The following is a 14,454-nucleotide window of genomic DNA, read 5'->3' on the forward strand; positions in this document are numbered from 1 at the left end:
GTGTGTGTGACAGTGTGAGAGTGTGTCTGTGTGCGTATGAGAGTGTGTGTCTGAGTGTGTGACAGTGTGTGAGTGTGTGTCTGTGTGTGTGACAGTGTGTGTGTGAGTGTATGTCTGTGTGTGTAAGAGAATGTGTGTGTGAGTATGAGTCTGTGTGTGAGAGTGTGTGCCTGTGTGTGAGAGTGTGTATGTGTGACAGTGTGTGTCTGTGTGTGTGACAGTGTGTGTATGTGTGTGTGACAGTGTGTGTATGTGACTGTGTGTGTGTATGGCAGTGCATGTGTGACTGTGTGTGTGTGTGACTGCGTGTGTGAGAGTGTGTGTCTGTGTGTGTGACAGTGTGTGTGTGAGACAGTGTGTGTGTGTGTGTGTGACTGTGTGTGTGAGTGTGTGTGTGTGTGTGACAGTGTGTGTGTGTGTGTCTATGTGGGACACTCTGTCCTGTGTCTATCTTCCTGCCTCTCTCTCTCTCTCTCATGCCAATTAATGAACTACTTCTCCTCGATAATCCTTCCCTGAACTCAGGCTGGAAATCCCACAGCCTGTTGTCATGTCAACCAGACACAAGCACACCTTCAACGTGTGGAGGACATGGCCAGTTCGAACCTCGGTCTGTGAGGATTCCACCCACACCGAGCTGTCACATGGACTGTCTCATGTTTCAGTCAGCTCCCCAAGGTGGAACCTTCCGGAAAGCCGAAACAGGAAAGGCAGGACCAGCAGGAGGCCATTCGGTCCCTCAAACCTGTCCCATGATCCTTTGTATCTTGCCCTCACTCTCTGAGCTGGGTTCAGTAGCTCTAGAGCGACCTGGGAAAACCGGGAGGGAGTGGGGCGGAGGGCGGGAGTCATGGTGAGGTACAGCTTCCTAGCATCAGCTGTGAATGGCCAGCCCGTGGGTTTTAATGTTCTGCTGCTGGTTTGTTGTGGTCTCCCTGTGACAGGCCCTTGCCCCCCGCTCCTTAAGGCAGGGGTGGATGGTGGAATCGGAATAGATTCAGAGACTGATCTCCTACCTATAGCACTGACCAGTGGAGGGGAAGGTGGGAGGGGGTCCCTGGGCTCTCTCCCCCTGCTGCCTGCTTGTGGAATCTTGCTGTACATCCAAGGGGGTTGCCTTGTCCTCCGAGAGAGAGGCCTCCTCAAAACTCCAGCTCCCTTCACTCTGTCAGTATCCCCTCTCACTTTGCCAGGCCAAAATGTCACCCCCGCCCCCTAATTCCTGAGGGGCTGGTGTCCTGACCCCTCACCCTTTCCAGAGGGGGGGGGAGGTGGAGCTCAGTAACTGAGGGTGGGGGGATGGGAGAGGGGGCTCAAACCAGACAGGACAGGCCTGTGCTGGTCCCTTGCTCAGGACCAGGCCCCGCTCACACTCCCAGGATGCAACGGGGGTGGGGGTGGGGGGCGGTGCTGCAGCTCTGTTCATTGGTGTCATCCTCTGGATGAGGGGCTTAAACTGAGACCCTAACCCACCCCTCCCCATAACCTGCTCTGCCCCAATTTGCCCCCCCCCCGCCCATCGCGAGCGAGAAGGACTGCGCGTCGTCCTCAGTCCAACACCGGCATCTCCATGTTACAGGGATAGGGTGGGTCTGGGTGGGATGCTTTTTGAAGGGTCAGTGTGGACTCGATGGGCTGAATGGCTTGTATCCCAACACTGCAGGATTCTGAGACAGGCAAAAATCCCACAGCACCAGGTTAGAATCCAACAGGTTTATTTGGAAGCACTAGCTTTCAGAGCGACACTCCTTCATCAGATAAGCAGTGGGGCAGGAGGAAAGGACACAGAATTTATAATAAAGGATCAAAGTGACATACAACTGAGGCGACATATTGAAGAAACTGAGATTGCTGTTCAGTCTTTAATTACTCAGAACAGGGATGCAGGTTTTGATTAATATGTAGGTCCCAGAACTTCTTTCAAGTCACAGCCCCAAGATTCCTTAAGGTTTCTGATGAAGGAGCAGAGCTCTGAAAGTTCGTGCTTCCAAATAAACCTGTTGGACGATAATCTGGTGCTGTGGGATTTTTTGCTGGTCTCAGTAACTCTGCATTTCCCATGGCTCATCCACCGAGACACCATGGGCAATTTGGACGGTGTGGGAGGAGACCAGAGTACCTGCACAGCCACACACAGGCACGGGGAGAGTGTGCTCGGGATTTTTAACTTTGTCCACCCCAGTCCAACACCGGCACCTCCATGTTACAGGGATAGGGTGGGTCTGGGTGGGATGCTTTTTGAAGGGTCAGTGTGGACTCGATGGGCTGAATGGCTTGTATCCCAGCACTGCAGGGATTCTGAGAGAAAACGTCTCTCTGACACCCTTCAGTGAGTGGAACCTGATAGCTAGCTACTCTGACCCTCCCACAACAAATTCACTTCATGAAAAGAGAGACATTGAAAGGGTGAGTCCTCAGGATGGGAGGGAAGGATTGAGAATCAATGTGTCAATCAATCTCATGAAAACATCTCACCGGCACCTGTAACCCATAGGTCCGGGGCTGGTCTGAGAGCTGCCTTATTTCTTTCCCAGCCACAATATTTGTATCATGTCTGTGTGTGTGTGTATGTGTGTGTGTGTGTCTGTGTGTGTGTCTGTATGCGCATGCGTGTATGTATGCATGTCTGTATGTGTGTGTCTGTGTGTTTGTATGCGTGTGTGTGTGTGTATGTGTGTCTGTGTGCGGTGGGTGTGTGTGTCTGTGCGTCTGTGTCTGTATGTGTGTGCCTGTGTGTGTCTGTATGCGTGTGTGTCTGAGTGTCTGTGTGTGTCTGTGGGTGTGTGTGTCTGTCTGTGTGCGTGTGTCTGTCTGTGTGTGTCTCTGTGTGTGTGTCTGTGTGTGTGTGTGTCTGTGTGCGTGCGTGTGTCTGTGTATTTGTGTGTGTGTCTGTGTGTATGTCTGTGTGTGTGTCTGAGTGTCTGCGTGTGTGTGTGTCTGTGTGTATGTGTGTGTGTCTATGTGTGGGTATGTGTCTGTGCGTGCGCGTGTGTGTGTGTGGGTATAGTTTAAATTATGGAGGATTATAAATTATACTGACACTCCTTCACTGCCAGTTGGTGAGTGTTTTAACCCGTGTTTGTCAGTCTGATAAACTGAAGATATTGGACAAAATCTTTTCACATTTGTAATGACTTCAGGAATAACACTGTCCTGGTGTGACCCTGGTCCTGCCGAGTCAATCTCCCTCTGTACCCTTTTCAAGGCCTCAATATCCTTCCAAAGATGTGGCTCCAGAACTGAACCCAAGCTGCTGGCCGGGTGGAAGCGGCTGTCTGATAGTTGTTATTGTGATCCTGTTCCTCCTCTGCTATCCTCTGAGTTGATCGAATGAACCTGTGTCCCTCCAGTGTGTGTCAGACTAATTTATTTCAAGATGTGCTGACCTTTCCCTCTCTCGCTCTCCACCCTCACCAGATCCAAACCCTGGCGTATTAGGGAAAGTTGAGCTCCCTGACCTAGTCACTCACAGACCTCCAGTCCCTTCCTACTCATTCCTGTCAGGTCTGGATCAGAGACCACGGCCACACAGGGACAGTAAATCCAACTCACGGCAACTGTAAATGTCCCCTCCCCATTCCAACGCCCCACCGCATTCCAATGCCCACCTCATTCCAACGCCCCACCGCATTCCAACGTCCCTCCCATTCCAACATCCCTCCCCATTCCAACGACTCTCCCCATTCCCAAATCCCACCCCATTCCAACACCCCTCCCCATTCCAACACCCCTCCCCATTCCAACATCCCTCCTCATTCCAACACCTCTTCCCATTCCAACACCTCTTCCCCATTCCAACACCCCTCCCCATTCCAACATTCCTCCCCATTTTAATCCCCCTCCCCATTCCGACACCCCTCCCCATTCCGACACCCCTCCTCATTCCAACGCCCCTCCCATTCCAACACCTCTCCCCATTCCGACACCCCTCCCCGTTCCAACCCCCCTCCCCATTCCAACACCCCTCCCTATTCCAATGTCCCTCCCCACCAATGTCCCTCCCCATTCCAACACCCCTCCCCATTCCAACGTCCCTCCCCGTTCCAACGTCCCTCCCCATTCCAACACCCCTCCCCATTCCAACACCCCTCCCCATTCCAAAACCCTTCCCTTTCCAACACCCCTCCCCATTCCAAAACCCTTCCCTTTCCAACATCCCTCTCCATTCCGACTCCCCTCCCCATTCCGACATCCCTCTCCATTCCGACTCCCCTCCCCATTCCGACATCTCTCTCCATTCCGACACCCCTCCCCATTCTGACACCCCTCCCCATTCCAATCCTATCCCCAATCATTCCCCATTTCATAGGGAATCATAGAATCCCTCAACTGCGGAAACGGGCCATTCAGCCCATTGAATCCACACTGACCCTCCAAATAACATCCCACCCTCACCCATCTGTAACCCTACATTCTCCATGGCCAATCCTCCCTGACCTAGACATCTTTGTGATTGTGGGAGGAATCCAGAGCACCCGGAGGAAACCCCCGCAGACACGGTGAGAATGTGCAAACTCCACACAGACAGTCGCCCGAGGCTGGAATCGAACCTGGGACCCTGATGCTGTGAGGCAGCAGTGCTAACCACTGAGCCACCATCATTAATAGTCCCTGACTCATCTAGTGCCACTTCACATCCCAATACCCTCATGAGTCTAATACCCTTCTCCATTCCAACTCCACATCAGTAATCTAATCCCCCTCCCCAACTCAGTGGAGTTGTGGATAGTGAGGAAGGAAGTGGTAGGTTACAGCGGATATAGATAAGTTGCAGAGCTGGGCAGAAAGGTGGCAAATGGAATTCAATGTAGCTAAGTGTGAAGTCATTCACTTTGGTAGGAGTAACAAGATGATGGATTACTGGGCTAATGGTAGGCTACTTGGTAGTGTGGATGAGCAGAGGGATCTTGGTGTCCATGTACACAGATCTCTGAAAGTTGCCACCCAGGTAAATAGTGCTGTGAGGAAGGCATATGGTGTACTGGGCTTTATTGGTAGAGGAATTGAGTTCCGGAGTCCTGAGGTCATGTTGCAACTGTATAAGACTCTGGTGCGGCCTCATCTGGAGTATTGTGTGCAGTTTTGGTCGCCATACTATAGGAAGGATGTGGAGGCATTGGAAAGAGTGCAGAGGAGGTTTACCAGGATGTTGCCTGGAATGGTAGGAAAATCTTATGAGGAAAGGCTGAGGCACTTGGGGCTGTTCTCATTGGAGAAGAGAAGGTTTAGGGGAGATTTGATAGAGGTGTATAAGATGATTAGGGTTTAGATAGGGTCGACACTGAGAACCTTTTACCGCTAATGGAGTCAGGTGTTACTAGGGGACACAGCTTTAAATTAAGGGTGGTAGGTATAGGACAGATGTTAGGGTAGATTCTTTACGCAGCGGGTTGTGAGTTCATGGAATGCCCTGCCAGTAGCAGTGGTGAACTCTCCTTCTTTATGGTCATTTAAGCGGGCATTGGATAGGCATTTGGAAGTTATTGGGCTAGTGTAGGTTAGGTAGGATTCGGTCGGCGCAACATCGAGGGCCGAAGGGCCTGTACTGCGCTGTATCTTTCTATGTTCTATGTTCTATCTAATCCCCCCCCCTCACTGATCTAATGGAAGGGTTTGTGGGTTTGGAAGGTGCTGTCTCAGGAACCTCGGTGAGTCTCTGCAGCGCATCCTGTAAATGGTATACCCTGCTGCTACTGAGCATCAGTGGTGGGGGGGGAGGGGATGTTTGTGGATGTGGTGCCAATCAAGGGGGGGGGCTGCTTTATTCTGGGATAGTATCGAGCTCCTTTGATGTGATTTATTGTAGTCGCATGCACCTTAGTACAGTGAAAAGGCTTGTTTTGCGAGGAGTACAGACAGATCATTGCAAACATAGACATGCAGACCACAGGGTGTCTAGACAGAGAGAGGCAATACAAGGTCAACACTGCGCAGGAGCTGCACAAAGCAAGGTCAACATTGTTTCCTGATTTGGGATTTAGGTTGAAGAGTGCAGAAAGGTTATAAGAAACATGAGGGAGATAGGATCAGTTGTAGAGGGCTCTCAAAGACCCAGTGTTGTTGGGGCTGCCTCTATCCAGGGCAACTGGGGAGTATTCCATCACACTCCTGACTGGTTTCCTGAAGATGGTGAACAGGCTTTGGGGAGTTAGGAGGTGAGTTACTTGCTGCTGAATTCTGAGCTGCTCGTTTTGCCACTGAGTTTCTGTGTACGGGGTCCAGTTCAGTTTCTGGTCATTGGTAAATCCCAGGATGTTGAGAGTGATGGTGACGCAGGGGGTGCTGCTGAGACTGGGGATGGTCATTGCCGGCTAGCCGTAGGAAGGCACCTTCAAAACACATGACCACGACCAAGAGACAATGGGAACATCACCCCTTGCAAATTCCACTCCAAGCCGCTCCCCATCCTGACTCCTGACATACATCATCATTCTGTCAATCAAGATCCTGGGATCTGCCCCGCCCCCTCCCTATCTGCATGTTCACTGTTACAATTCCTGAAAGCTGGTCACCACACCATCTGGAGGAGTCATAGAGAGGTCCAACCCGTCCAGATATCCCAACCCAATCTAGTCCCACTTGCCAGCACCCGGCCCATATCCCCCCAAACCCTTCCTATTCATATACCCATCCAAATGCCTCTTAAATGTTGTAATTGTACCAGCCTCCACCACTTCCTCTGGCAGCTCATTCCATACACGTACCACCCTCTGTGTGAAAAAGTTGCCCCTTTTATATCTTTCCCCTCTCACCCTAAACCTATGCCCTCTAGTTTTGGACTCCCCCACCCCAGGGAAAAGACTTTGTCTATTTACCATATCCATGCCCCTCATGATTTTATAACCTCCATAAAATTATAACTTCCCTCAGCTCCAGGGAAAACAGCCCCAGCCTATTCAGCCTCTCCCTGTAGCTCAAACCCTCCAACCTGGGCAACAGTCATTGAAACTGGTTTGAAATATTGTTCCTAGTTGGTGGAGGTGGATACTGAAGATGCTGGAGATCAGAGTCAAGATTAGAGTGGTGCTGGAAAAGCACAGCAGGTCAGGCAGTATCTGAGAAGCAGGAAAAATCAACATTTCGGGCAAAGGCCCTTCATCAGGGCCTACTTCAGACTGGAACTTCAGTGCAGTAAATATACTGTCTGCTTCTAAATATCTTGGTGGTAAAAACAATGCCTGCAGATTCTGGAAACCAGATCCTGGATCAGTGGTGCTGGAAGAGCACAGCAGTTCAGGCAGCGTCCAGGAGCAGCGAAATCGACGTTTCGAGCAAAAGCCCTTCATCAGGAATATCTAATTTGTCTCCCATTCTGGGTTAAGGGAGGGCACAATAAGTGGTGACCCAGCCAGCTGTGTCCATGGAAAGGGGAAAATGTTGGCAGAAAGTCTTTTGGAAGATGGAGATGGGCCCTAATGGTCTAACAGGGCAGATTAAAAATAAAAGGAAGATGCTGGAAATCTGAAGTAATTGGGGAAAGTTGTGGCGCCCATCCAAGCTGACTTATTTTATGTTTTCTAGAATGTTGGTAAAATAGAACATTGTGTCTCCCCCACCCCCGAAACTTCCCAACCCTCTAGATCCCAGGGTTTATTTTATTTTGCTTCCTTCTTCCTTGGCAAAATATCACTCAGTTGCAATTGAGTTCAGTATTCAATGAAAATTGGGGAGGTGGGGGGGGGGGGTGTTGAATGCAGATGACATCTGAACTGGGAGCCTGGAACCTACCTCGGCGGCTAAAGCTTTCAATCTCACTCCAGCAGCTTGAAGTGACTTGCTGCATTGGGCAGGCAGAGAGGAGGAGGAGGGGCTGTGTATTAGGCTCAGAGAGAGAGAGAGAGGAGTGTGTCTGTGCGAGTCTGCAACTGCGTAGTTGGAATTTGCCAAACTTTTGAAGGGGCAGAAAATGTTGGACCCTCGCTGGGCCATCTCAGGGGGCTTCGGGATTGCAACCCTGTTTCAGCCCGAGCTGGCCACCAGGACTGGGGGGAGGCGAGGGCTTGCAACAGCTCTCGGAAGACGCAGCAACGATGGTAGAAATGTATTTTTTTTTCCCCTTTGGGGGTGGGGAGAGAGGATTTCTGTTCTGAAGATTCCGCAGCCACGCATCCAGAAGGCGAGGGATGTTGCAAAGCAGGTAAAAAAAAGAGAGGAGAATGGGCCACCCCACAATGTTTTAGAAAAAAAGGCGAATGTTTCAATTTGCAATGTAACTTTCAGAGGGGCGTTCAACATTGTAGCCAGTTGCTTGTAGCAATCTGCCGCTTTGTAATCTGTTGCATTTTGCTACAATGTTGCATTTTGCTACAATGTTGCATTCCCCTCCCCACACCCACCACAATGTATCCGCGCCTCTCCCATCCTTGATCAATCCTTTCGCCAATGTGTTTTATTTTGTCAGCGTTGGAAAATTTCTGCAGGAAAAGGGTCATCCCATCAGGAATTCTGCTCGGCCCGCAGTGTCGCAGTTTTTTTTTTCGCTCTGCCTTTTTCTCTCCCCCTCCTCCTCCTCCTCTCCTCCTGCTGTCATGTGGTTTGAGAGTGGCGCGGTTTATTTTTCTCTCAGATTTTTTTTCCCTCCTCTTGCTTGCTCCCTGCCCAGGAGGATGATTCAGCCTCCACCACCCCCTCCCCAATCCCCCCCATGTGTGTGGCAGCAGGGGGCGCCAGTGCTCCACGTGGCACTGCAGGACCCCCTTCCCCCTGTCCCTCACTCATGAGGGAGGGAGGAGCTGGACTACATTATAGTGCCCTTCCTCTTTCTCTCTCTCTCTCTCTCACTCTCTCTCCCCCCCTCCCCTCCCCAAGGTTCCACTATTGTTTGTGGGACAGTACTGCTTGATGGGAGGGGGGCACAGCAAGATCCCACGCTGAAAGATTGGAGCCACTGGGCGTGTATACCCTTGCGTTTAGAAGACTGAGAGGGGATCTGATTGAGACATATAAGATTATTAAAGGATTGGACACTCTGGAGGCAGGAAACATGTGAGTGCCGAACCAGAGGACACAGCTTAAAAATACGGGGTAGACCATTTAGGACAGAGATGAGGAGAAACTTCTTCACCCAGAGAGTGGTGGCTGTGTGGAATGCTGTGCCCCAGAGGCAGTGGAGGCCCAGTCTCTGGATTCATTTAAGAAAGAGTTGGATAGAGCTCTCAAGGATAGTGGAATCAAGGGTTATGGAGATAAGGCAGGAAGCGGATACTGATTAAGGATGATCAGCCATGATCATATTGAATGGTGGTGCAGGCTCGAAGGGCAGAATGGCCTACTCCTGCACCTATTGTCTATTGTCTAGATGGTTGGTGGCTGGTGGGACGTACTGTAGCTGGTGCGTGCCTTGGCCCCCCCCCTCCCCCATGCAAACTTTTCGTGACCCTCTGCTCATCTGCACCCATCCTGGGTAGCCCCAGCCCCCTGCAAAATTCCTGTGCCCCTCTGCTCGTCTGCAACCCCCCCACCCAGCCAGCAAGCTGGAGGGTTCCAGTTCCCTTCCCCCACCCCCTGACACCCTGTAGGTAGCGGAAAGGTGGGGGTGGGGTGGGGAAGGGGGAAAGAGAATGCATTTGTGCTTGGATTTATGGGGAAAGGTGAATGTTCAAACTGAACACGAGCAGGATTGTCTCCCCACATGACCCCCCCCCCCCCCCCCCACCTCCTGCCTCTCTCCCTCCAAGTTTCTGCTTATACTTTGAGGTCCCCCCCATGGATACCCAGCATCCCTCCCTGCAGGGCTGGCATGGTGTGGGGCAGTTGGCCTGACCCTTGGTTTCTCATCTCGACGGCCGGCCCACTTTCCACCCGACCCTGCCCTCTGAGCCAGGTGCAATGCAACACGTAGCCAAATAGTCCCCTCCAACAGTGAGTGGTCCAGTGGATTGGGATTGGGTAGCCGAGCTGACAGGAGGAGGGGGCGATGAGGGAATCACGTCCCTGAAGTGAGTGTGAGCTGGTGCGATGTAGAGCTTGGTGTTTGCTGGAGATGCCTTTGTGGTTGCTCGCACGGTGAGCAATGCCAGGGAGGGTCGGTATATTGCCGTGTGTGTGTGTGTGTGTGTGCGTGTGTGTTCGCGCGCGCGTGTGTGTATGTTCTCTGTAACGCACCTTGCGGTACAGAATCCTTCGTGCAGCCATCCCTGGGGACAGTGTGTGTTACTGGCTGATACGTTCCCTTCTACATTAGCCAGCGCGCACCAGGCAGGTCTGCTGTGGGAGCCAGCACACGATCTCCTCAGGCCTTGAGGAACCCTCCTTTCAGGCTGGAGCCTCCCCCCCCCCCCCACCCCCGCCACGGGGAGACGTTGTGTTTGGGTGGAGTATTCCACAGACAGCCCTGGTGTGTGAGCGGGGGTCTCTCGTTGGGTGGGTGGAGGTAATTTTCCCTTGATTGAGGATCACGGGTGTGCGCTTGTTGATTTGGCTGTGATTATCATGTGGTGGTGAGGATTCCCGAAGATGCTCATTGTCAGGGGATAAGGTAAGGGATCAGGATTCATCGGTAGGATCAGCATTGACTGCTTTTGGTGAAGACCCTGGTTGTGGAGTGACCGTGGTGGTATGACTGGGGACATGGGACCACTCGAAGGGTGCAGAGTGAGGCTCATTCCTGACGAAAGGCTTATCCCCGAAATGTTGATCCTCCTGCTCCCCGGAGGCAGCCTGACCTGCTGTGCTTTTCCAGCACCACCCTCTCCAACTCTGACTGTCCAGCATCTGCAGCCCTCCCATTCTCTCTCCGTGAAAGAGGCACACCCTATTGTATTCATAGACTGATTTTTTACTCTGTACCTAACCATGGGCTGTACCTATTCTGGGGCTGTCTATGGAGACTATGTAGTGAAAGCTTTACTCAGTATCTAACACTGTACTGTACTGAGTGTTTGAAGGGACAGGGTAGAGACAGCTTTACTATCAGTTGATAAGAGTAGAGGGAGCTTTACTCTAGCTGACCACGTACCGCTCCTGTCCGGAGAGCATTAGAAGGGGGACACAGTGTAGAGTGAGCTTTACTCTGTATCTAACCCCGTGCTTTCCCTGTCCTGGGAGTGTTTGATGGGGGACAGTGTAGAGGGTACTTTACTCTGTATTTAACCCTGTGCTGTCCCTGTCCCTGGGAGTGTTTGATGGGGGGACAGTGTGGAGTGAGCTTTACTCTGTATCTAACCCCGTGCTGTGCAGTCCCTGGCCCTGGGAGTGTTTGATGGGGGTGGGGGGGAGAACAGTGCAGAGGGAGCTTTACTCTGTATCTAACCCCGTGCAGTCCCTGTCCCTGGGAGTGTTTGATGGGGACAGTGTAGAGGGAGCTTTACTCTATATCTAACTCCGTGCAGTCCCTGTCCCTGGGAGTGTTTGATGGGGAGGACAGTGTGGACAGTGTAGAGGGAGCCTTACTCTGTTGATAAACGTAGAGAGAGTGTTACTTTTACGCCTGCAGAGTGGAGTCAGCTCTCTCTCTCTCTCTGTTGTAATCCCTTGGTGCGGCAGTGTTGGGGGTGTTTGATGGGGACTTTCTCTGCAGCTAATTCCTGTGCTGTCTCTGTCCTGGACATCCTCCCCCCACACTCCCTGCTCCTTCCCCTGAATGTTGCGGATGTTTCTCTCGCTCTCCTTGTGGCCCTCTTTCCCCCCCCCCCCCCCCCCCCCCCCCCCCCCCCCCCGTCCTGTTTATCATCTCAGGGACAGGCATCTTGTGCTGTGAATGATCATGTTTCCAGAAACTTCTGCTGTGATTTTTATTTTGTTTCTCTTCCCAGTGTTGTTATTTGAGGGTATGGAGGAGGTCAGTGAGTCAGCTCCCAGTGAATAGTAGCGGGCTTTGTTTCGTCTAGAATTTTCCTTTGTGACTCAGTGAGAATTAGAAAAACAAGCCATCAGTGTCTGTCTTATCTCGACAGGCAGGAGCTTAAAAATGTGGCCCCACGGGGTGGGGAGGGAGGGAGAGGCAGAACGTGGGAGAGAACGAGAGGAGGACAGAGGGAACGGGAGGTGTGGAGAGATAGGGAGATTTGGCGAGAGTGAACCTCAGCGTTAATACCTTTGTGAGGTACACTGACCTCCCTCCCTGGGGCTCCACACTCTCTCCCGATATAATGTTTAAATATTTTACAGAAATACACAGGCACAGACACACGTGCGCACATACTTGTGTGTCCCCCTCTGTCACTGAGTCTCAACTGGTCCCAAATTCCTAGCCGGTGTTTACCTGTGTTGCTGCTCTGTCGCACACTCACTGAAACACTCTCATTCTCCTCTGTTTCTTGCACATCACTCTCCTTTCTGGTCTCACCATCTGTGTGGAGTTTGCACATTCTCCCTGTGCCTGTGTGGGTTTCCTCCGGGTGCTCCGGTTTCCTCCCACGGTCCAAAGAGGTGTAGGTTAGGGTGGATTGGCCATGCTAAATTACCCCATAATGTTCAGGGATGTGTAGGTTAGGGTGGATTGGCCATGCTAAATTACCCCATAGTGTTCAGGGATGTGTAGGTTAGGGTGGATTGGCCATGCTAAATTACCCCATAGTGTTCAGGGATGTGTAGGTTAGGGTGGATTGGCCATGCTAAATTACCCCATAGTGTTCAGGGATGTGTAGGTTAGGGTGGATTGACCATGCTAAATTACCCCATAGTGTTCAGGGATGTGTAGGTTAGGGTGGATTGACCATGCTAAATTACCCCATAGTGTTCAGGGATGTGTAGGTTAGGGTGGATTGGCCATGCTAAATTACCCCATAGTGTTCAGGGATGTGTAGGTTAGGGTGGATTGGCCATGGGAAATTGCCCCACAGTGTTAGATGCACTAATCAGGGGTAAACGTAGGGTGGGGGAATGGGTCTTGGTGGGTTACTCTTTGGAGAGTCAGTGTGGACTTGCTGGGCCGAATGGCCTGTTTCCAAACTGTAGGGAATCTAATCTGTTGTCAGGTTGCAGATGACTACAATGTGGATCTGAGTCTGGGGATGGTGGGGTGGGTGGGGGATTGAGGGAGGTAGGGTGGGACCCATCCCCTGGGAGAGGCTTGTGCCCCATAGTGAGTGGTGTGGGAAGGATCATGCCTGTGGGAGCCACATCCCAGCGAGAGTCAGCATGTGAGGCAGGGTCCAACGCATGTGATTTAGGCCATTCAGCCCATTGAATCTGCACTGCCGTTCAATAAAATGGTGGTTGATTTGCTAATCCTCAGCTCCCCACAGCCAAGGAGTCCCTGACTGATTTAAAAACCTTTCACCAGCCTTGAATATACTTCATGGCCCAAATTCACTGATTCCTGACCCTCGAAGAACTGCCTCAAATGTTCAATGCATTACTCTGGGGTTTGTAGGTTTCTACCTGTCTGTTTCCATGTGATAAAATGTGTGGAATATTTATAAATCCTATTCAGCTAACTAAATATAGGTTATTTATTCTTTTGTAACTTATTTAACAGGAAGAATATATATTAAGGATTAATGTCAATATAATTCCCTTCCATCACATACATGATGCACGTCGAATGAATTTCATTCTGTCAGTGTGCTGATCCATTTTCCATTGGGAATGGGGTTGTATGTGAGTAATCCACAATTTCAGATACATTTCAGTGTGTTTGATACACGCATGAAATTAGCAAATACATTGAATATAAATGTGGAACTTTAATGTATACAGACATTAATTTACATCAGTTTGTACATTTATGCTCTAACAAACTTTTTTCTTTAATTTGAGTCACAGTGTTGTACAACACTGAAACTTCGGTCCAACCCGTCCATGCCGACCAGATATCTCAACCCAATCTAGTCCCACCTGCCAGTGCCCGGCCCATATCCCTCCAAACCCTTCCTATTCATATACCCATCCAAATGCCTTTTCAATGTTGCAATTGTACCAGCCTCCACCACATCCTCTGGCAGCTCATTCCATACATGTACCACCCTCTGTGTGGAAAAAGTTGCCCCTTAGGTCTCTTTTCTATCATTCCCCTCTCACCTTAAACCTATGCCCTCGAGTCCTGGATTCCCTGGACCCCCAGGGAAAAGACTTTGTCTATTTATGCTATTCATGCCCCTCATAATTTTGTAAACCTCTATAAGGTCACCCCTCAGCCTCCGATGCTCCAGGGAAAACAGCCCCAGCCTGTTCAGCCTCTCCCTGTAGCTCAAACTCTCCAACCCTGGCAACATCCTTGTAAAAGCAGCAGAAAATTACTGCAAATGTTAGAATCTGTATTGAAAGCACCCAATGCCTTCGATCACAGCGTGTTAGACAATGTTCATGGAGGGAGAGAGGGCAAGTGAACATTTTACTGTCTCTCCAGGCCCAGTATCCCCGTTCACTCTGTTTCTCAGGAGGGAATACTGTGCCCTGTCCTCCGCTAATGTTAGCCTGCTCTCTCTGCATGGACGCTGTCTGAGCTGCTGTGATTCCCCAGCGTTTGGTAGTTTCGGTAACATCATTGTAAATCTCTTCTGAACTCTTCCA

At 50.9% G+C, this 14,454-nt stretch overlaps 1 protein-coding gene across 1 annotated transcript in view; it reads left to right on the forward strand.

The window, feature by feature from the left end:
• The first annotated feature begins 7,840 nt into the window (after positions 1-7,840).
• The window catches only part of LOC132835320 (uncharacterized), a 57,149-nt gene continuing 50,535 nt past the window's right edge, over positions 7,841-14,454 (forward strand). Inside the window, exon 1 of the mRNA XM_060854766.1 lies at positions 7,841-8,137. Coding sequence (XP_060710749.1) covers positions 7,907-8,137 — 231 coding nt within the window. The 5' untranslated portion in view covers positions 7,841-7,906. The remainder of the gene's footprint in view (positions 8,138-14,454) is intronic.

This window comes from Hemiscyllium ocellatum, chromosome 44 (assembly GCF_020745735.1).
Source record: "Hemiscyllium ocellatum isolate sHemOce1 chromosome 44, sHemOce1.pat.X.cur, whole genome shotgun sequence".
In the NCBI taxonomy this organism is placed as follows: Eukaryota; Metazoa; Chordata; class Chondrichthyes; order Orectolobiformes; family Hemiscylliidae; genus Hemiscyllium; species Hemiscyllium ocellatum.